The 24,023-nt window shown below is 45.5% G+C and overlaps 1 protein-coding gene across 3 annotated transcripts in view; it reads left to right on the top strand.

Annotated features, from left to right (window-relative positions):
- Positions 1-23,230, top strand: part of MAML3 (mastermind like transcriptional coactivator 3) — a 342,237-nt gene extending 319,007 nt beyond the window's left edge. For 2 of the 3 annotated variants that reach the window (XM_045019991.1, XM_045019993.1), the window contains exons 3-5: positions 11,373-11,615; positions 13,658-13,745; positions 18,473-23,230. In XM_045019991.1, coding sequence (XP_044875926.1) covers positions 11,373-11,615; positions 13,658-13,745; positions 18,473-19,458 — 1,317 coding nt within the window. In that variant the 3' untranslated portion in view covers positions 19,459-23,230. The remainder of the gene's footprint in view (positions 1-11,372; positions 11,616-13,657; positions 13,746-18,472) is intronic. The other variant, XM_045019992.1, reaches the window with a different exon arrangement.
- The last annotated feature ends 793 nt before the right edge of the window (positions 23,231-24,023 follow it).

Genomic DNA, 24,023 nt, shown 5'->3' with positions numbered 1-24,023 from the left:
CAGGAGCGGGTAGCCAGCCCGCTACACACCTCCCCCCTTAAAACCCCCACCCTTAGGGATAGGGAGGTTTCTTATTCTGGCTCAGGCGCCCATGTGCCTCCAGTGCCACTCTCTTCTTTTCCGAGTCCTCCAGCCGCTTCCTCAAGCGGACCTCCTCATCCACGACGGCCGCATAGTCTTTAGCAAGGGCCACCCCACTTGCTTTAGACTCACGGAGGGCCTGCTCCGCCGCTTCAAGCCGTGCCCGTGGATTCAGGTCCCCCAGGCCCTCTTCCCTCAGGGTCTGGGTCCCCCTGGTGGCTTGTCCGATAACCACCTGTGCCCCCTTTGTCGCTCGGACACGTTGCTCCTGGGCCCCAGCCACCTGCTGGTCCCACTCGGTCTGGGTCCCTCTCTCGGTGACTGGAGTAATGGTCTGGGTCCCAGCCTCCCGCGGGGTCCCCACGATTGCCATCTCCACTGCTGTCACCTCCTCGGGATCCAGTGTGACCCCTTCTGAACCTCCCGGCACCTCTCTTGGCCGACCCTCGACTCCCTTGAGGGGGCAGTGCCTCTTAATGTGGCCCAGTTTCTGACAGCCCCAGCAGGCGCGTTGCCGCCTCGCCGCCTTGGGCCTTCTCCATCCCTTCATGGGCCTAGCCTTCCCTGGGCTGCCCTGCGCCGTGTTCCCAGGGCCTGGACAGTCCCTCCAGAAGTGGCCCGTCTGTCCCCAAGCCCGACACGCTGGTGGCTGCCTGGGTTCCCTCACCCGGCAGCCTGCCTGAGGGACCTGCCACTGCCCCTTCTCTGGGTGAGACACCCTGCTCCCAGCCCAGTCGGGACAGTCCCTCCTTATGTGTCCTCGCCTTGCACAGGCATAACATGTCCGGCGCTCAGCCGTGGGCCTCCTGGTCCCGGCCCTGCGCCTCCCCAATCTGTCTCCATGCCTCTGGAACTCTGTCCTGAGGAACTTCACCAGGGCCCGCTGTTCCTCCATCAGCTGGCCCAACTGTCTTTGGAGGGCCCATTGCACCTCCTGCAGTCCCTGTGGGTCCTCAGCCCCCTTTCGCTGGGGTGCTGCCTCGAAACCCCACCCAGGGACAACACCCGGGGTTTCAGCAAAGAAGACCCCAGTGTAACAGAGATCCATTTCTCCCTGCCCTGGTCCCGTGTATCGGGGCGGTTCCTTCTCCTGCCTGGCTTGCCACTTGTAAACGGGCGGTACTCACCCCTGCGGCGCCTCCTACTGGTTACTCCGCAACTTAGCTCTTTTTCCAGTCCGGAGCGCCCTCTGCAGGCTGGTGATCCACCTGCTTTACTCTCGGCCCCGTGCCCCTCCCTGGACCCGGTACCCCTTTTACTCTAACTGGGTCTCCCCCTCTCAGGGGAACCCCCCCCCCACCATGCTATCCCCACTTGCCTCAGAATGGCTACTGCTCAGTCACTATCGAGCCCCATATCCTGGGACAGACTGCAGTGTCAGCCTTCTCATCACCGGCAACGGGGTTCGGACCTGCTGCTTTGCCTATCCTTAGGTTGCCCCCTGCAAACCCCAGTACCTCTTAGCCCCGTACTAGGCCGCAGGCCTGGGGCTTTCCTAGGCTGGAGCTTCCCCAGCCCCTCAGCCTTTTCCCCGTCCTGCTTCACCCTAGGTACTTATCTTAACGTCTAAGCAGCCAGGCCCATCTCTCTCTAACCACAGAGAGAGACTTCCTGGCTGCTCTGGCCTTTTATAAGGCCCTGGGCTCAGTTTGGGGCGTGGCCCCCAGCTGCCGCCATTTCCCCAATCAGCCCAGCCAAAAGCCCCTTCCCAGGTCTGTTTTAAAGCCCCAAAGGGCAGGAGCGGGTAGCCAGCCCGCTACAGTGCCCTAGGCGGCCGCCTAGTTTGCCTAAGTGGTTGCACCGGCCCTGTTCAGAGTAGATTTTTCTGGCTTTAGCTTCCAGCCGTTGGTTCTTGTTAGGCCTTTTTCTGCTAGATTAAAGAGCTCTTTAGTACCCAATATATTTCCCCTGTGAAGGTACTTATACACTGTAATCAAGTCACCTCTCAGTTTTCTTCTTGATAAGCTAAACAGATTGAGCTCTCTAAGTCTCTCACTATAAGGCTACTTTTCTGCACCGTCTCCAAGTTTTCAACATTCTTTTTAAATGTGGACACCAGAACTGTATTCAGTGTTCCATTATCGGTCTCACCAATACCATATACAGAGCTAAAATCGCACCCTTATTCCTACTCATTACTCCCCTGTTTATACATCCAAGGATTGCATTAGTCCTTTATTGCCACAGCATCGCAATGGGAGCTCATGTTCAGTTGCTTGTCCACTATAACCCCTACATCTGTTTCAGGGTCCCTGCTTTCCAGAATGCAGTCCCCAATTCTGTAGGTATAGCCTGTGTACCTTGTGCCTAGATGGATAACTTTGCGTGTGGCTTTATTAAAACACATTTTGTTTGAATGTGTACCTTTTGAAATAGTACAAGATACTCTGTTCCTGCTGGAGTGGACCAAGAGGGGCATAACTGTCCTCATTAGGGGTGCTAATTAGGGGTGGTCGTTTTGAACAGTCCTTTTGCCCATGGAGGCAAATGCTGCTTCCATTAACTTCAGTGGGGTAGGATCAGGATATTCAATATCTAGTCCATGCACAAGAATCCACAGGGCAGGGTTTGTTGCACCTGTTGTCATCCCCATTGTGCACCTTCCAATAGATACCCTCAGTCCAGGCCTCAGTGGGGTCATTAGGTGTTTGTTCTTTTCTTTTCTTTCTGGGCTTGCTTTTAGTTCTGATCAGAAGAAACTGATGATGCAGTAGGAGGAATAATGCAAATCACACAGTGAAAAGAAAAAGGATGTGAGATCTAGTTTAAGACAAACACAGGCATCTTTTCATTGCACTTTAACCTGTTCGTAAGGCAGCCATGTGTAATGTTCTTAACTTTTAACAAGTGTAAATTCCTATTACAGACTTAACTAAGGGCCAGATTTTCAGTAGAGCTCAGCTCCCACTTAGGCACCAAAATAGGTGACTAGATTTTCACCAGAAAACTCTGCACATTGGCTGCTCTGCTCTTGTAAAAATGTGGCAATCTGTAGCATGTTGGACGCTGCTAGTTGCAGATCACTTTTGAAAATCTGGCCCTAATTTAGGTACCGTACCTCAATGGGAGCTGAGCTCTTTTGAGAATCTGGCTTCACGTGTGGGTGCTAAGCCTGGAAAATCTGTCTCTGTGCCTTTCTTAAAAAATGCCTGTCCCTTGGGAACCAAAAGAAGCACTGTTGCTTTGGGTACTTCCCTGACTAGGGTGACCACCCATCCAAACTGGTTGGGACAGTCTCGAAATGGAGAGTTCAGATCCCAATTCCGGGCTGAATGACTCCAGGACAGCATTTGTCCTGGATTCCCTGTGGCACCGCTCCACACCTGCCCAAGGCTCGGGTGGCGCCAGCCTCTTCCAGGTGGTGATGCCCCCACTCGCCTGGGGCCCTGCCCCGGGCTAGGCCAGAAGCTGAAGCCGGGCAGTAGTAAGAGCTGACCAGGGAGCTTGTGTTGCTATGGGGAGCACCAGACCCTCCACCAGCCCAGAGCAGCATGCCCTGGGGGGGCGGGGATACTGGCCAGGAGCTGCTCTCAGGCCCCCCGGGGCCCCTGCCCAGGGCAGGTGCAGGGTCTGGGACTAGAATGTTAAGTTAGTGCAAGTCAGTCTTCCTGGCTGTGAGGCTCACTCTGAGCCGCAGGGCTTATCTCCAGCTCCTCGCAGCAATGGGAGTGGGGCGGGGGCGGCGGGGGGGGTCTGTATTCCTATCCACATTAGGTAGTTTACTGTGGAGGAAGGAAAGTGCATGTGTTGGGGCTGAGCCAGGAGATGAGTGCACAGCACAAATCTGTACAGCCCAACGTTGCTGTAAGAACCATGCAGCTGGCTTGTTGCTTCTGCTCTGAACCTAACAGTAGAGCTGTGGATAGCCTGGCTGGCAGGTAATAAAATGTTGTAGCTGAGGTTTTGGTTCCCCCATCCCACACACTGGAGTCCATGTTCCTGTGTGCAAAGCCTTTTGACCTGGGCTGTGCTGCCTTCTTCCGGATATGGAGCCCTATGCTGTACCTGCTGAAGTCACTGGGTGCTTCGTAATTATCTTGGGAACAAAACTGGGCCTTTGGCCATAAGAGAGAGAAAGCAGTATGAAATATTCCAGGAGTGAAGCTAGTGTATTGGGGTGTTTGGCCTTAATTTGGGCTTTGCTTGGTAAATATCAATATAACAGGAAGCTTCAGTTGTAAATCTAAATTCTTGTACCTATAAATAATTAAACAAATTATACTAGAAGTAACACATTTGTGATTGTCTTCAGATTTGTGCTTAAAACAGAGCCCTTGTTTTCATTAGATGAAAGCTGGTGTTCATCTAATGAATTGAACTCATGTCTGTATATATATCGATCTTTTAACCATACTCTCTCTCTCTTTTGTTTTTTAATAAATTTTAGTTTAGTTAATAAGAATTGGCTGTAGCGTGTATTTGGGTAAGATCTGGAATATTCAGTAACCTGGGAGGTAATGTGTCCGATCCAGTGGGGATTGGTAGAACCTTTTCTTTCGTATGATGAAATAAGATTTTCAGAAATCATCATATTTGATTGGATGGAGGCCTGAGGCTGGATCACTTTAAGGGAACTGGGTTGTTTAGACTTCTGAGTAACCAGTAAGGTAATAAAGAAGCTGGTTTATGCTGGCTTGTTAAATCTAAGTATTGGAATATCCACCAGCTTTATGGGGATTGTCTGCTCCATTCTTTGCAGTTCTCCCTAACTGGGTGACCATAGCTGGCCCCCACTAGGACCCCGGACACACATGTCCATTGGCATGACTTATTTTAAACCTTTGTGCCTTTTTTAACAATATTCTAGAATTGACTTGATTCTGTGCTACAGAATTGGGTGACGTCCATGCAGGTACACCAGAGTTAATTTTGGCCTACTGGGCGGGGGGGGGGGCGGTGTGTGTGTTTAAGGGAGCTCGGACAGTAGTTATATAACTGTCTTTTTGAAGTAGGTTTAGTTTGGTCTCAGGCTGCTGCCACAGCAGGCAGCTGTGTGCTGGGGATTGTTGGAGGAAGCTCCTAGTGATGTCACTTCACAGCATGCCCTCTGGCTCCTGATTCCCCCCCCCTTTCTTTTTCCTTGTAATGTCTGCAGGAAAGGGCTCCATTTGGCAGCATGGCGGTGCCTTTGTCTATAAATGGAAGCACTTGGCCCATCTCCCAGTATAACACAAGATCGTCCTGTGCATCAGTTATGAAATCTTTAGCTTGATGACTTCATCAGAACTGGGGGTGGAGGGGGGGTGGTAGGAAAAAGCCTTTGTAATCAGCTTTGCCAGAGACAGCTGACATTTTTTTCCCAAGCAAAGAAAGAAAGAGGTAGCATGCAGATAGGGTGGGTAAAGGGCTCAATTCATAGAGCAGCTGAAAGATCATTAGTGTGCTGTATTTTCGTGACACAGGCTGCTCAGAAGCTGTAGCAGCTGCTCTGCTCCACTGTGCAGGTGACACAACCCTCACAGTTACACTGCTTTTTGAATGTGTTCAACCAGTTCTAAAACACAGCATGAGAAAGGGATGGGGGGAAAGTGCAGGTGGAGGAAACTTTTAAACCAGGACATACAATTTAAAAAAAAAAAAGAAAAAAAAAAGCCCAACCTAAATATCTAAGAGCTATATTTCAGCAGAGAGTCCATCAGGGAATATCTGTGCAAAGTAGAGATGTGGACAAATTGTATTTTCTTGTTGTTTTCTCAAAAAAGTCCTTGCAAACCTGACCTTCAAGGAGAAGGGCTGATCCTACTTTCCCATGTTACACTCCAGCATTGATTTTAACCCTGTCAGAGACTGCGCTGTTGTGGGGGAGGAAAAGTGATGGGGTCGTATTCTCATTTTACTCTATTTTTCCAGTCACACAGACACTGACCTAACTCAAAGTGTTTATCTTGTAAGTGAATCTAAAGTTTATATTTAGGTATTTCACAGAGGAGCCAAAAACTATGTAGGCCAATGAGTAACCAGGTGACCTAGCTGCTGTGTGGAATAATTAAAGAGGTTCTAGTGAGGGAACATTGGGCCCAATCCTGTTAAGTACATGGTTGCAGGATTAGGTCCAAAGTTTAAGCCCCAGTAAAGATTAAGAGTGGTGGTGTTAGTACTTATTTAATTATGATTGGTCCCATTATGTTTCAGGCACTTTCCAACTCTGAAGAAAGACAAGCCAAGGAGCTCATATTGCAGAGTTTTTGTCTTAAGGGAAGTCAGGCCAAGTCAAGCCCAGCTGTGCTCATCCCTCCTCCACCTCGGAATTCATTCCTTTGTAACTTTAGCTACACACACCCCTTCTTGGGCACAGACTAAGTGTTGAGGAATGGGGAAGTAAATGGCAGAATGATCAGTGGTGGAGTTGAAAAGGAGCTTGGCAAGGCCCATAGAGTTAGGTAGAAAAGATGGGGTAGATAGGGGACAGGGTATTGAGACTTGGGAGACCTGAGTTCAATTCCTAGCTCAGTCACAAACTTGCTATATGATCTTGGACAAGTTGCTTCAGCAACGGTGGGACTCCATTTCCCCTCTGAAAATTAGAACAATACTTCACCTACCTCCCAGGATAAAATGCCTGAGTGATTATGAGATGCTCAGACACTGACATGATGAGAATCATATAAACAGATAGATGGAAGTGAGCAACAAATCCTCCATCTCTTTTGAACCAAGGAGAACATAGAAAAAGGAGGGAGATTCCTGAAGTTTTTATAACCAAAAGCAGAATTTTAAACAAACAAACAAACAATCTTTTCTGAGATGAAGCTCAGTTCCTAATAGCTGAGCAGGTTTCAAAGGGAGATATTGGATTTTTTTCTCTAGTGGTTATATGATCTCATTTTGTAACCTTTGTAAAAATGCCGAAGTTGATAATGGGGATCTTCCCTGTTCAGGGTGGCAAATGGCTTATAAGAAATGTTTGTGCTTTTTTCAGACACTTACTATGATCCTTGCTATATTTTCTACTTTAATATTCCTCATCTACTCAGACTCTCTCTCTTTCTAATCTGTCTATCTATCATCTATATCTGCTGTATCTGTCTAGGTATTTATACTCTCCTCCTGACTATTTTTTCTGACCACAGGGGTACCGGAACAATTTGTATAGTGGGGATGCTGAGAGCCATTGAACCAAACTGTAATCCTACACTTCAAGTCGGGGTGCTGCACACACACCCGCACCTCTTGTTCCAGCACCTATGTTTGACTGCTTTCAAAGTATTATCACATCCATAGAATAATATCCATCATGTGGTTCTATTTCCGCATCTCCCTGTCTAAAAAATGCTTGTTGCCTTGTTATCTCAGTGCTGTACTTGCTATGTAGCATATACTTATTCCATTTATTTCAAACTCCTTTTTGTTTGGTCTTTTCCCAGCTGGTCATTCCTTGGCCTGGGTCTGCTGCTATCGCTAGCTCAAATCATTCCCAAACTACAGCCTTCAAACTGGATTTTCTCACTCCTCCTCCTAATGTCCCCCACCACAGCGTTCGGGAGCAGGAAGGAGCTGGTGTGGTGTTTCCAGTGGGGCTCTTCTGCCTAGCTTTTAGACTGTAAACTCCTTAGGGCAGGAGCCATATTTCTTTTATGTTCTGCACAGCTCAGGCTATACTGTCAGTATTCAGCACATGATAACAGCCAGCAGGGATGCTGTGTAACACTACTGTGACATGCTTCTTCTGGGCACTGCTTTCACCGGCACAAAAATCCCCATGACAGTGTGGATTCAGAGAGCCTGCATTGGCTCTAGGCATGTGTAGACAATGCCCATCCTAGAAGCAGGACTTAAACTAGGTGTAGTTTTCATGATGGAAGGTGCGTGCAGGGAGCCAGAGGCCAGCCCTAGAAGAGCCCTGAATGCTTGTCCCAGATCTTTCTCAGCCCTAGTCTAAATTACAAACTACTCAGCGATGCTGCTATACCAACTGAACTCCTGGTGTAGACAGCCCTCTGACAACCAGAGGTTTTCTCCCGTGGACATAGCTCTCAGGGAGGTGGAGTACCTGCACTCACGGGAGAAGCTCTCCAGTCAGAGTAGATAGTGTCTTCACTAAGTGCTACAGCAGCACAGCTGCGCTGCTGCAGCTGTAAGTGTAGAGAAGCCCTCAGTGAGTGCAAGCTGGTATTGCCTGTAGGCCAGATGTCCTTCTGACCTCAGCCCTAGAAATCCTATTTCCTCACCTATAAATCACTGCTAGCAGGGACACTGGTAGTGAGGGAGTGTCAGGGAAAATTGTCAGATATGAAAAGATGGAATAAACCCATTAGTCATTGAATAAAACTCAGCAGCACCCTCACTTGGAGCGGCTGGGCTGGGAGAGAGAGCACTGTTTGGTTTTTCTTATATACCTATTGTTATGTCTTGGTAAATTTTGTAGCAGAAAGACTATTGTCTTTTGTTTTTCTCCTCTCCCTCTGAAAATTCTCCTCGAGTTTTGCTCCTTCTTCCCCCGCTTCCTTCCCAACCACAGCAATACATTATGCGTTGTTTGGTGTTTGGAAATTTGACAGCCTGGGTATGTCTCCGCTTCCTGAGCTCATTAGTAAATAGCAGCATGCTCTGTAAAAGAAGTGTCAGGAGTCCCCTCAGTATCACATTGAATTTGGAGTCTGAGCCGGTGTACTGCAGTTCTGCCTGCAGCTCTCACCAGGGGGAAGAGTTGTTTGTTTCTTTGTTTGGGAAAGTAGGGTGGGGCGAGGGATTTGGGGTGTGAGGTTTCCATCTATTATTGTCTTCTTTAAGGGCTCCTTTAAACATCCGTGCTGTCGAGAGGGCTAAATAACACCCGGGGGTATTGGGATAGATAATTCAGACATGAATCACTATGTCCCACAAATGACCCATTGTATTTTAAAGTCTTTACCTTAAGAGGTACACACCCTGGAATGCCATAAAACTGTATCTCTCTCTCTCTGTGTCATGCACCCCTCCCCCCCTCAAATTATTTTCACTGGGGAAAGCCAGGGCCCTGATTTGAAACAAAGATTTGGAAAGCTCCCTCCTCCTCTTTCTCCTTGTTCCAAATAGCTACGCCTCGGTGTCTAGTTTAGGGCTCCCTGATTTGAAATCTCAGCGTGTTGCCTCCACCATCACCAAATAACGTGCCCTTTGGGCTGTAGGTAAAGTGAATAATAGGTAGCCAGTTTGTTGGTTAGATGTCAATGGGAGAGCTGGGGGGAAACCAACAGATACATGGCAACGGTGATGCGGGCTCATTTCATGTAAAGAGGGCCTCAAATCACCAGGGAATTCCTGGATTGTCTCAGGCTGTCGTGTGTGATGTCCATCATGCTGTACGAACACCATCTGTTCAGTATTATACTCTCAGTTGCCAGGCTACCTGCCCTACGCTGTAACACTTGACTGCCTAGCTCTACGTTAGCAGCATTATCCCAGACGTACTGAGGGGGTGTGCGGGGGGAGGAGGAGGAGGAACAGTAGTCATGATTAAGCCATCTGCAAGTGTGGGGGTGGGGGGAAGAGAGAGAGAGGGAGAGAGACAGGGCAGTAATCACCAAGCTGGGCCGAATGGTGGAGGATCAGGCGAATATCACCATCTGCTGGTGCAGAGACAGAACAGCAGCATTGGCCATTTTTAGAAACAGGCGTCCCCATCCCCTGGGGCCTGCCTGTAGTAACAGGACACATACAGATTAATAAATTGGGCTGCATTGTACCCCCATGGAGAGGGTCCTGTGTGGCACTTAAGCCCCTGACTCATGGTTTCAGTGGGTTTGGGCGGTGCACTGGGCCTTGTTAGAGGCGTACAGCTGCTAAAGAGTTCATAAAACAGACGTGAGTTTTGAGGGACGCAGTGTTTGTGAAACACGCCTCTCTCCCTTTGTGGGTTTCTTTGCATTAGCTATGATCTACATGGCCAACTTGTGTCAGTATAACTGTGTCGCTCAGAGGTGTGGAATATCCAGACCCCTCAGCAACATAGTTGTACTGACCGAACTCCTGGTGCAATCAGAGCTATATTGATGGGAGGGCTTCTCCCATCGACACAGCTACTGCCTCTCAGAGAGGAAGGAGTACCTATCCCAATGGTAGAAGCTCTCCAGTCAGCGTAGGTAGCATCTTCACTAAGGGCTACAGCAGCGCAGCTCCACCGATGCGGCTGTGCCGCTGCAGAGCTGTAAGTGTAGACAAGCCCTTAGGCACTGACCTCCTGGAAGGCACCCTAACAAAACCTTCTAGTAAAAAAGATCACCCTGGGAAAACAGGGTAGATGCTGCTCACAGAGCTGGTAAGGAAGATCCTCCTAGTCCCTTCCACAGCTCTGCCAAACACTGTGTGCAGTTCCATGGGAAATGGGGGGAGAGGGACAGGATGATGGGTTAGGAGTAAATGTGTGCCAGAATGACCTTGAAATCCAGCCTGCCTCTCCCTTTTTAGTCCCTACCTCAACACACATTGGATTGGAAACAGAGAGGGGCTCTAGGGTCATTTTGGGCAGAAGTACCCATGTCAAAATGGTTTCCTGCTTTCTCAGCCCCAAGCTCTCACAATATGATTGGAGTATGAACCTTAAATGATTCTATTTTGTGGCTAAATCTTGAACCCTGATGTGGTCTACAGGAATCGGGGTGGTCAATTCTCAAGATTTAATTCATCTCACAGTAAGGGATTTTCTGAAAGCTCCAGCTCCTGGAGTCAAATGATGATGTGAAAATCTCAGTTTCCTTTTTGTTGGTTTGGTTTTTTTAAACAGTTTCTCATCCTCATGACTGCAGAGTAAAAGTTTGAAAACATGACTCCTAAAGGCTCAGAAACCTTAAGGAAAATAAAAAGAACCCAACTGTTGTTGTTCTCATGATTTTAAAGAAAAACTCTTTATTTTTTGGGTCCCAATTCATGTATTTTGAATGCTTGCAGTTGGCAATACTGATGAGCTCAGAGCTGGAGTTTGGAAGTCCTATTAAGCCCAGTACTGCTGCTGATTCACCAGGTGATGGGCAAATTACTTCTCTGCTTCACTTTCCCCATCTGTAAAATGGAAATAGTAAGTTCTTCCATCTGTAGCAAGGCAGCTGTAAGGATCTTGATAATTAACTTCTGTGCAATGCTTTCAACATAAGTTTATGTGAGTGCTAAGTATAATTCAGTCTAATACCTGTTCCATTTGGAATGTGCTATATGAAATTGGTTGGTTGGGTGTGGGGGGTTTTCAGGGGTCTCTTTCCTTTTCTAAGGTCTGTCAGGTTCACAAGCGAGTCCACCACTTACTGTTCCTGGTCCATACTTTCCCCTTGTATGTGGAGTACATTGAGTAGTGAAGCTGTATCTCTTTCTTTGTACAGGAACAGCACCCGGTGGGACTTTCTCGGACCACAGTCCCTATGCAGCCTTCTGTCCCACCAGGCTCCAGCAACGTGGTCACGGGTACAAACCCAGGAGGTCCCAGTTTCCTGGGAAATCAGCCACAAGCAGCCATCGTGAAGCAGATGTTGATTGAGCAAAGGGCCCAGCTCCATGTGATGGAGCAACAGAAGCAACAGTTTCTAAGGGAGCAAAGGCAGCAGCAGCAGATCCTGGCAGAGCAGGTACTGTAGCTCTTCTTCTGTATTTCAGACAGTACAATACCCACACACACGAGAACAGGGGCAATGGAAGCCTCATAACAGAGCCTCTCCTCATCTATATTCATATTCTCAAACTGTGATTGATGTAGTAAACGCATGGTCAAACTAATTTCCTGTCCCCTGGCTTATACTTTGGCCTTGACTTTGATTTCATACCAGTGTAAATCTGGAGCTACACTTCGGAAATCAGTTTAGTTATGCTGGTGTAAAACTGGTACGAGTGAGAACAGAATTAGTGTACACTGAATTGTCAACCTAGAGTGAACTGAAAAGTAAATTTGAAAAGCACAAATGTTGCTTCTGATCTCAAGCCAGTTTCATATCAGTATATTCCCACAGATTCCTAGAGCTGCTCCCCATTTACAGCTATGCAGGAGATCAGAATCAGGACCTCAGTTTATAAGGGAGGCACCACCTGACTCCATCTTTTCTGTAGTAGCATGGCAAATGGTACCTCTGTATTCCAGTAGCAGAGGCTGAAATTGAATTCATTGTTAGGGCCTGATTCTTACTTGCCTTTTGTGTAATTGTTTGTACCTGTGCAAAATGGGTGTTAAGCTGCCCAATCAGAATGGTAGTGTTTTACACCCACTTTCACAGGTGTTCATCACAACACAAGGGAAAGCCGGTGGAGACTCAGACCCCAAAAGTACTGGGAAACAGCAGCTGTACGATCAGCTGTATCACACATAAGTTAAATTAGGTCCTCTTAGATTCCTGGCTTTTTCTGATGCACTGGAAATGGTATCAAACAATTTTTCTCTTTGTGTTTTGCTAATACATTTTTCAAAATTGTGCAGTGATTCCTACACATTCTTTATTCAGCAGTGGGCTCTTCTTAAGGCTCTTTTTGTGAGCTGGGGGAGTCTATATATTGTGAACGGAAGTTTATAATGAACATTTGTAGGACAAGGAATCAAGGTACAGTAGGTCAGTTTTCATTCCCTCTCTTGCCATATCTCTGCACATATGTAAGCCATCGCTTTTTAAGAGGGCGCTAAGTCTGTTTACAGTACATTGATGAAGCAACCAGATAACCTCAGGGTCTTATGAGAGCTGCTTTGCAGCGCATCCGCTAGTCTTTTGAAGGCACATATAAACCCAAACATCATGTGGCTTCCACTTATATTCACCATCAACATTTGAGTGTGCTTTAAATAAATAAAGAATATTCGTATACTGCAGCCATGAGAGACAGCTCAACACAGCTGTGTAACAAATCGGGACACACAGGCATTTCACAATCACTCGCTATCTCAGACCAATTCACTTGTCCTGAATGAGTTATTAGCACATCTGTGGTGCTACTGTACGTGGTAATAAAACGAGCAAATGGAAACAACAAAACAAAACCAAAAGATGAGGAGGATGGGGGGAAAGCAGGAGGGGAATTGGGCCCCAGCAGCTCTTTTTGTTTTGGATAGAGATGGGCCTGGGCCACAAAGTTCAGATCTGGAACCAGCAGTCCTCAGAGTTGGGGATGTTATGAATCCAGAGTGTGTGTTCTCCTCATTCTAAAGATCAAGTCCAACCACTAACTCTGGATCCAAAAGGGAACATTGCCAGAGTTGGGATCCAGAGTTTCATTTCGGACCCACCTCTCATGCTGATGGACAAAGACATTTCTAAAAATATTCCCTCCCATCTCCTCTCTTCCCTTCCACTCCCTCTAGGTTGGAGACAATTATACTGCTACTTAGGAAGTGCTTATGAGTAGGGTTAGGTAACGTGAGTCCAAGTGCTGGTTCCTTTTTGAACCAAAGAGAAGCCTATGTGCTGAGTGCTCCAAGTACTCTCAGTAGGACTCTTCACATGAGGCAGCTGCACACTTTGCCTGCCTGCTGACACACAGCACTTGTCTCCCCAGAACAGCCTGCTAGCAATTGCTGCAATTGAGCTGCTGTTTGTCATTGCAACCAGTCTGAGAATGGTCACATTCAGTCATTCATTCATTAATCATCTTTTTCTCCTCTGCCGTCTTTCCTTCTCTCATTCGTTTCCAGCAGTTGCAGCAGCAGTCACATTTGCCTCGGCAACATCTCCAGCAGCAGCGGAACTCGTATCCAGTGCAACAAGTCAGTCAGTTCCAAGGTAAAAGTTATAAATGCTTTTCACACCCTCCATGTCAGAGCTGTCCTTTGCAGTGGGCATCTGGGAGTTCATTTCATTTGTGTATGTTGGAGGCTAGGGAGGGTATCGAGGGAAAAGATCCATCTCTCTCTCTCTCTCTGCATCCTGCACGCTCACATGTACACTTATATAACACACTTTCACAGATGGGTGCGGTTCAATTTTACACAGAGAGTTGTATTTCTGAGTGGCTTTTAGCGCTCTCCAATAAAATCTGCCCCTTAAAAATTCTCCCCATCAGTTTTTTCTTTCTTCTCTGTTCTGCCTCTTTGACTCTTGGATTTTGTGAGTTTATCTTTTCTCCCCTCTCCCCATTACAATTTATTTCAACCAGTGCCTCTCCCTCCCTCTTGGTTCTTCTCTTCTTCCTCCCCACCTTTATTTCAGTCCGTCTCCTTCCCTTTTTGGAAAGGGATTTTTGATGATTATTCTTCAGAAGAGGTCATCTTAATTTGGACAAGGAATGGCTTTAGTCATGCCAGAAAGGTCAGCTATAGAAAAAAGCTAAGAATCTTAGATACTAATAGAGATAGCTTACAAGTCTGAAACGTCAAGGGCGTTTGTTTGTTGTCGAAAAACCTAGGGAAAATATCCTGGTTTAGGCACAACTAATTTTGAGCTTTTAAAATATGAAGATCCAGTTTAATGGCTTCCTCACTGATGCAATCTGAATAGATAAAGGACTAAAGCACAATTGTTGCAGTATCTGTTTGTGATAGTGTGGAGTAATAGTAACACACTATTTGTAAGTGAGGAATGCATACACAGACTATGTGTAAGTGAGGAATGCAGTACTAAATGGTTGATAAATGCAAAATAATGCATATTGAAAAACATAATCCCAATTATACATACAAAATTATGGGGTCTAAATTAACTGTTACCACTCAAAAAAGAGATCTTGGAATTATTGTGGATGGTACTCTGAAAACATCCACTCAATGTGCAGCAACAGTCAAAAAAGCGAACAGAATGCTAGGAACCCATTAGGAAAAGGATAGCTAATAAGACAGCAAATATTATTATGCCACTATATAAATCCATGGTAAACCCACACCTTGAATACTGCATGCAGTTCTGGTCAACCTAGCTCAAAAAAGATATATTACAAATGGAGAAGGTACAGAGACGAGCAACAAAAATGATTAGGGGTATGGAACAGCTTCCATTTGAATAGAGATTAAAAAGACTGGGGGCTTGGCTACACTTCAGGGCTTGGCTACACTTACAAATTTGCAGCGCTGCAGCAGGGTGTGAAAACACACCCTCTCCAGCGCTGCAAATTGCGGCGCTGCAAAGCGCCAGTGTGGTCAAAGCCCCAGCGCTGGGAGCGCGGCTCCCAGCGCTGTCCGTTATTCCCCACAGGGAGGTGGAGTACGGACAGCGCTGGGAGAGCTTTCTCCCAGCGCTGGCGCTTTGACTACACTTAGCGCTTCAAAGCGCTGCCGCGGCAGCGCTTTGAAGTGTAAGTGTAGCCAAAGCCTGGGACTGTTCAGCTTGGAAAAGAGACAGCTAAGGGGAGGATACAATAGAGGTCTATAAAATCATGAACAGTGTGGAGAAAGTGAATAAGGAAGTGTTATTTACCTCTTCACATAACACAAGAACCAGAGGTCACCCAATGAAATTCATAGGCAGCAGGTTTAAAACAAACAAAAGGAAGTACTTCTTCACACAACACACAGTCAGCCTGTGGATCTCATTGTCAGGGGATATTGTGAAGGCCAAAAAGATAACTGGATTCAAAAAAGAATTAGATAAGTTAATGGAGGACAGGTCCATCAATGGCTATTAGCCAAGATAGTCAGGGATGCAACCTCAAGCTCTAGGCGTCCCTAAGCCTCTGACTGCCAGATGCGGGGACTGGACAACAGGGGATGGGTCACTTGATGATTGCCCTGTTCTGTTCATTCCCTTTGAAGTACCTGGCATTGGCCACTCTTGGAAGATGGGATCCTGGACTAGATGGACCATTGCTCTGACCCAGTATGGCTGTTCTTGTGTTCTTATGTACATTGATACCAGCATATAGCCATGTGAACAAAGAACCACATCTTCTCTGCCTGTAAACTGGCACAGCTCCATTGACCTGGGCAGAGCTCACCAGTATCCACCAGCTGAGAATCCTGCCCAAAATGTTTCTTTATTAATCTTCTGAAATATTGCACCATTGTTTAGAAGAAAATAGAAGAATTAGTCTAAATTGACCAATGAAGGGATTTGTTTTCATAAATAAACAAATTTAAATAAAAATATTTAGCCAAATTCTACGCTCCGGTTGTACACACGTAACCCAAAGGACTTTACTGGGGTGGCATGAATGTAGATGACAGCAGAACTTCACCAGTATATTAAAATTCCTGTCTCTCTGAACTACCACATTACCTGCGCTCCCGTGTCTTATGCAGGTAAAACTATGGTTCTCAAATTGTAGTCTGGCACAGACTGGGACTGACTGGTGCTGACTCTTCTGTTTGTTTCTAGCTGCTAACATGCGTTAAAAGACAGCAGTATATACTTTCCTAATACTATTTTTCTACTTAAGCACTTGCAGACGTCACTATTGAAATGTTATGGGCTTGCCAATGGGTGGAGAGACAGTTGCCCAGTCATAAATGGGAGAGATGGTGGTCCACACCATAAACAACTGCGACTCACTAATGTATAACATTGAGAAAATTGTTTTGTCAGTAACATAGGCTAAGTAAAAGCTACTGGATTATCTGGTTTTTATAGGTGTTTTGTTCACTCTCCAAAACACTTCACTTACCTGTATTTTGCATGTCACTCCATACCCAATCCCACATGCCAGGCAGTGGAGATGGGGCCATCCATTGAGCCATGTGTGCAGTAATATGGACGTGGTTTCTCTAGCACAGTTTTTCTATATACTCACAAAGAAGAACCATCCATCTTATGTAACAGGACCTAGTGTTCTGTGTCCTTCAGATTGACACTCATCTGTGCAGTATGCCATGGTGGTGATGACTGATTTAGGGACACCATGTCTTGCTTTTGTTGTTTAGTTTGTCTCTTACAACAGATTTTTTTTATTTAAACTTAATAATGTTTGATCTGGGAATAAATGCCTCATTCTGTGATCCTGTTTGAGCTTCACCTGCAGAGTATTTTATTGTTTTAGTTCAGTATGGTATTGACCCAAAACCACAATGAACCTGTAGCATAATCAGAATTTCTATAATTGTTTTTAAATAAAGATAGTAAATACAGAGGCATATTGGTTTCCCAGAAATCGATAATCCCACATCAGGAAGACACAAGCGTGGTGCAGTTATCTGCCACGGTGTGGAATTTAACAAGGTTAGGATTTTCTGGCTTCCCGTCATTGGTCCAAGGTGCAGTAAAATGTGCTTATAATATTGATTCACTAATACACTCTCTCTGCTCTACATGTCCAAAAAAAAACAATTTTTCTTCTTTCCATAGACTTAATCAGTAACAATGATATAGAAAATCCATTCATTTATGCCTCCTGAGCTATTAAAAAATTGATTGGCCTTCTGAGTCTGACATTTCCATTTTCATGGCTCAGTTTTGAAAGACAATGGAGATATTTAGAAGAGAGTCTTAACTGATCGACAGAAGTTTGGTTATTTACTTTGAAATTCAGTCAGACAAGGTAGATTTCTAACCATCACATGCACTATGATGGGCCTGATCCTGCTTCCATTGAAGTCCAGTAGGAGTTTTGTCTTTTACTTTGATAGAAGCAGCATTGGGCCCCATGTCCGAAAAGAATAACGTATGTGCAGCTGCATAACAGTGCTAGAAAAATGAAGACCTTTATGTGTGTAACTTTAAAAAAGGTCCCTGGTTCCATTTTCCCCAGTGAGGAGATGATTTAGTGTTATATATTGGTATGTGATTTACAATTTTTCTAGACATAAAAATTTCAAAAGCACCTACATTATTTTTAAAACGAGACTTAGTGTCTAAGTGACATAGGAGCCTTTTGAACATTTTGTCATCAGTCACTGCCTAATAGAAGGGCAACCCTGCCTCAGTACTGCTACTCCAATGGCTCTGCAGTGTACTTGCTGCTTTGAAGCCTCACAGTTTTACTAGAGGAGCTTGTATAGTACATGATGAAGACGGCTCTGATGGTTTAGGCTGGATCATGCACAGAATCAGTTTGCCTTGATACTTTAAAGATAAATGGAGAACCAAAAGCCCTTGGATCTCTGGGGGGACATATCCAAAAATTGCCATAAATGAGAATTGCTTACCGGGTAAGTCATTGGCTTTTAACCTCTCCAGCCCTATTTTAGGTCTTCAGGGAAATTAATCTAATGGCCTGTATTGATAGTATTCTCTGCTGAACAGTCTTCCACTTTGCAGATTGAATAACTAACATGATCAGTAATTCCTGTTTAGGGTAGCACTGGAGCTGTACCGCCGCTCACCTTCAAGGAAAGGAGACTGTGTGGGTCGGCATTCAGGTCACAGCTAGAACGTTGTGGAGAAGCACATTCTGTCTGACATGTGAATACCAGGAGGACTAGATTTTTCCACCCTGGGATGCATAACTTTCTCCTCTTTCCTTTAACTCTCACATGAAAGAATAATTTATTCACCCAAAAAGCAAAGAAATCTGAAAGACTCCTACAAATTTTTTAGTATGCAAAGATATATGATTTAATACTTAGTTTTCCCCCTGCTTGCTGTAGGTTCTCCCCAGGAGATAGCAGCAGTGAGAAACCAAGCAGCGCTTCAGAGCATGAGGACCTCCCGAATTATGGCCCAGAATGCAAGCATGATGGCAATGGGGCCCTCCCAGAACCCTGGCACAATGTCGACAGCAGCTGGTCAGTCCGAGATGAGAATGACTCCTTATAGCAACACATCTACCAGCCAACCAGGAATGTATAATATGAGCACAGGAATGAGCCAAATGTTGCAGCACCCAAACCAAAGTGACATGACCCTGGCACATAGTGCAGGCCAAGGACCAAGACAGCCCGCGTCCGGACAAGGAGTTGGAATTGTCAGCAGTTTTGGTCAAAGTATCCTTGTGAACTCTATTCAACAGCAACATCAGCAGATGAAAGGACCTGTGGGCCAAGTCCTGCCCAGGCCACAAGTCCCTAGACTTCAAAGCATGATGGCAACTGTCCCTCAAGGAGCACAGAACTGGCAGCAGCGAGGCTTACAAGGTATCCCTGGAAGGACTAGCAGTGAAATTGGGTCATTCAACAACGGCACGGCGTATCCAGTGCAGTCTGGGCAACCAAGGCTGCCTAAGCAACATTTTCCACAGGGAATTAACCAGTCAGTTGTGGACACGAGTGGAACAGTCAGAGCCCTAAATCCAGCAATGGGAAGACAAATGCTGCAACAGCTCCCTGCACAACAAGGAACCAGCCAAGCAAGGACAATGGTTATGCCTGCAATAAGTCAGGGGGTTCCCACTATGCCTGGTTTCAGTCAGCCCCCTACACAACAGATGCCAGGTGGGAATTTTGCTCAGAGCAACCAAGGTCAGGCCTATGAGAGGAACCCCACTCAGGACATGTCTTACAATTACAGTAATGAAGGAGCTGGAGGTTCCTTTTCAAGTATAGCAGAGGGTGCGGACCTTGTGGACTCCATCATTAAAGGTGGACCAGGTGATGAGTGGATGCAAGAACTTGACGAGTTGTTTGGAAACCCATAGTGAATGGGCTTGTATAGTTTAAAACTCTGATAGTTACGTTAAAAAAAGAAAACAGGATGTACCACCATCCTTGTTTTTTGCTTTTTAATCTGTGCAAACCGAGCTGACTTGCAGCCAACTGTGGAAGAGTCAGGTGGTGGTTAAAATATCGACGTGTCGATTTCACAAAACTTCCACATAGCAGTCTCCACTGCACAGCAGTACTTGCTCTGTCTGTCTGTCTGTGAGAGAGAGGGGAGGGCTGGAAACGCAGCTGCTCTCTGTCCATGGGACGAGCTGGCGCGTTCTGTGTGGTGAGGCACTGTTGCACAGCGATGCGGTGTTCCCAGTCTCTCCCGCTCTATTTTACTATAACTGCCGCAGCTTTCAGGGCGTGTGAAGAGCTAGATCCCTCGGCCGGGAGCAAAACCTAACGGAGTTGCCAGGTGATTGCGCAGCCCACGTGCACAGGTCAGAAATGTGCTGAACTCTGGGTGTAAGCAGATCCCAGATTTCAAAGTGTACCGCTCTCTTTGATTTGATACAGAACAAGGCCTATGGAGCCTACTCTAGGCTATTGTGCAAGAATGTCCAGCAAATGTGATTAGCCTAAACAATCATAGAGGGGTTACCATTTTCACTGTAGAGAGATAAAAAAGTTAAAATAAAAGCTTAGCAGAACATAAACTTGGCAATACAAAGAGCAGGACAGTTTGAGTACAGGACTGTCGGTGGATATGAGCGGGCATACCCACTGCTTAAGTGGGTGGGTTAACTTAATGAGCTATTAGTTCTCTTTTAGGCTCATGTCTCTGCTTCTGTATCTGGGCACTTCGGCACATCTGTGCTGCTTGGCAGTGTACTGTTAGCTAACAGCTAAACCAGGTGTAAAAGGACTAAGCAGAGTGAACAGATTACAGTAGAGTTCTGTGCAGATCCAATTCGTCCCCTTCTCTTCCTCCTCCCCCAATATACTCATGATTTTTCCTTAACAATGGGGAAAAATATGCACTGTAACACAAGGCCATTGCACTTCACCTTTCTTCAGCCGAGCAGCCACCCCCACAAACAGGGACAATGAAGAAAGGAAGCAGGTCTGAGAACATTAAAATGTACCACAAGAGTGTGAAACTCTGAATGAGTTTCCCTTCTTCTCCGGAATGCACAAGATTAGAGGTGTTGTTTGGGGCTGGGATGCCCATGCTGTTGATTTAATACTACATGCAGCCTGCTTTTCTGTCTTAAACAGGTGTTCCGTGTAAGCTTCCTAGTGCCGGGATAAATTCGCTGGGGTATCCAAACAGCAGGAATCAAGAAAGGACTGGTTGTAATGATCAAGGGGCAAATGACTGTGTATTGGTTATCACAAAGACAGGGTCTACCCAAACCAGCTTGCTAGGCAGTAGCAGTGACATATCTCTTGACAGGTTAAAAGCAGATCTGTGCTGAACGTGTAACAAAACTGTGATACATCTTTCAAAATGGTGCTTTTAAAATAATACAACCTGGCCCTTACGAGTATCTGAACCCAGTCTCTGTGAGCCAAAACATTAGCTGAAGTGAAAATTGTTTAAATGATCCAAACCTACCAATCGACTTGTCTTCAGTTGCTTGGCTTAGGCCCCATGGTATGAAGTGCTGACCCACTGAAACCTGTGGGATCTGAGGATGGGCACTCAGTACCTCACAGGTTCAAGCCCTTTGTTTCTGGATGGAGCACAGGTATGAGCAGGAGCAAGAAATGGGAATAAAATGGACCCTTTATCCCCTCAGAGTATGTCTACACTGCAGCCAGGTGGTGTGATTCCCAGCTGGGTAGACAGACTGGAGCTACTGTCCTAAAAATTAGCAGTGTGGATATTGTGGCACTGGCAATGGCTCCCCGCACTCCGGGGTTTGAGCTTGAGCCATCACAACAGCCACACTACTATTTTAATGCATCAGCTTGAGCTGAGCTAATGCAAGTCTGTGTACCTGTGCTGGGAATCGCACCTCCAGCTGCAGTGTAGACATAGCATCAGGTAACTCAGTGCCCTGCTACTTGTTCACTCTTGTGTGGTAACCCTTTGCTGGGCTTGTCTAGACTAGGACAAAGGGTGTAGACAGGGCAAGCTGTATGTTAACATGGGTTAGCTTGTGTTAGCTGTATGTTAACATGGATTAGTTTGTGTTAGCTATATGTTAACATGGGTTAGCTTTAATCTGTGTTAAAATACAGCCTGTCCTGTCTACACCAGAGTTTTAAAATGCATTAGTGAAAATGTTTTACCCAACACATTTTAAATAATACACCTGAAGGGACTGATCAGTATCCGTTGAAGTCCATGGGATTTGGTCTTTCCACTGACTTCAGTGGACGTCAGGGTGGGCCCTAATACTGTAAAGGTGAGCACCAACTGAAGATTTCAACCACAAGCATTTTATAGCTAGTAGGATCTTAGTCATACTAGCATAAAAGGGGGGTAGATGAAGGGGTAGAACTGGCACTGGTGTGCTATATGTAAATGTTACCGGAGGGGTAGGGCACATGCTTGTCCTGCACTGTGTCAAACAGTTGCACCATCACATACAGCAGTGAGGACGCCAAGCATGGTGGGGATGGAGTGGCTGGTCTGCATCTCTATTTCCTGGCCTCGGTAACAAAGGGTTCCCTGTCAACTATGGGTACATCTACACAGCAAAAAAAACCCTTCTGGTGCTGAGTCTCAGTGCATGGGTCAACTGACTTGAGCTCGCCGGACTCGAGCTGCGGGGCTGAAAATAGCCTTGTATGTGTTTTGGTTTGGGCTGGAGCCCGGGCTCCAGGACCTTCTCCCTCACTAGGCTTCAGAGTCCAGGCTGCAGCCCAAGCTAGAACATCTACATGGCTACATTTTGCCCCACAGCATGAGCCCTGTGAGCCTAAGTCAGTTGACCCAGGCTCTGATTTTGCTTTGTAGATGTATCCTCAGAGAGGCAAACTGAGAAATTAGATTTGGAAACACACACACACACACACTGAAAAGTGACGGAATGGAAATTCACTTTTATTGGAAGGGTACAGGAATTAGCGCATATATGGTGACAGGAAGTTTGCTGATGAGGACTGAGTCGCTGTTGTCCTTGTAAAGCTTCCTCCAAATACTCCGTACTGGGACCAAGTAATAGAGAGGTAGATTTTAATAGGTTTGGTTTTTTTCTTACTATGGTGCTGATGTATATGTAATGTTTAAAAAAAAAAAAGGTTATTTGTAAATAGGTTTTTACAATTCTGCAGATATCACTGGGTCTACTATCTGTAAAATATATACATATAAATATATATATACTGTTTGTTTAAAATAGAGTATTTTTATTTCATTCCTTAACTCATCCTCACTGCAGTGGTATTGCACTTCAGATGACATCTAATTACTAATTTGTACTGTATCCCTGACAGCAACTTGCTCCATTTTATTCAGATTTTTCTAGTGTTCTGTTTTTACTTTGTACATTAAGCATTGCTTATTTCCTTTTGAGACCTGTACAGAGCTCTGAAAATGTAGAAATGACCTGATGTTAACATACCACTTTTAAAGAAAAAACAAAAAAACAAATAAAAGATTGTTATCTGAATCAAAGAAAAGACTGATTTATAAGACTCTCACTCATGGCATCTCACATTCATCCTACCATGATATCCAGATATTATCACTATTATCTTTGGGGCTTCAAAGGAAGAAGAGGGATCAAGTTTAAAATGGGCGTGAGGGTTATTTTATTCGGTTGGCTAGCTATAAAGTAACAGTCAGTAAGAAGAAAGGGGCAAAGTCTGTTGGGGTTTATTGATTACAAGAGTGAACCATTCACTTTGTGGTATGCTTCCATGATCTCCAGTAACAACAGCTATAGTTAACATTGCAAAAACGTTTTCATTATAAGTCATTTTCACACTTTCCAGATAAATCATTTTTAAGTCTTATTTTTTTCCAGGTTTGGGCTGTGCTTGAAGGTTTTATTTTAATTTTATTTGAATTAAAAGTTTGAGCAAAATTGCTTCAATCCTATTTGAGTTATGGGAGAGTAAAAAAGATACAGCGTTCCCACTGTAATAAAAAAAAAATCACTCTTCGAAAAGGGCTACAGTGAAATCAGCTGAGGTTTGAAACTCAGTATTTGGCACGCACTTAGCACTCAATGAGGTACAGTGCTTTTGCCTCCTTTGAGTGCGGGGGGGTGGGAAATTGAAAAATAAATAAATAACTAAATCAGATTCATTGGAATTGAGGGTGCTCGGTATCTCCTGGGATCAGGCCCTCATTTTGTGTTAAGTGTATTTAGCTTGTATTATGATGGTAGCAATTTAATTTGCCCTCAGCAGTAATCCAATTCCTTCTTTGTGAGTGAGTGATCAGCCCCTGGATTTGTACTGGAGTTTATCCAGTCAAGAATCTGATTATTACCCTGTAAAACAGAGAAGAAATAATATGAAAGGAGCATGTGCTACTGCTAGACGCTCACCCCTGCTGAATTCTGGTCTTGGCACTGCCACCAAGTTATGTGGCTTTGAGAAAGTCTCCAGGCTTGTCAGTCACTCCATTGAAGCCAATGGAATTACATCGATATAA

This window comes from Mauremys mutica, chromosome 5 (assembly GCF_020497125.1).
Source record: "Mauremys mutica isolate MM-2020 ecotype Southern chromosome 5, ASM2049712v1, whole genome shotgun sequence".
In the NCBI taxonomy this organism is placed as follows: Eukaryota; Metazoa; Chordata; order Testudines; family Geoemydidae; genus Mauremys; species Mauremys mutica.
The sequence above is the reverse complement of the archived record's forward strand: the minus strand, read 5'-3'. Positions and strand labels throughout refer to the sequence as shown.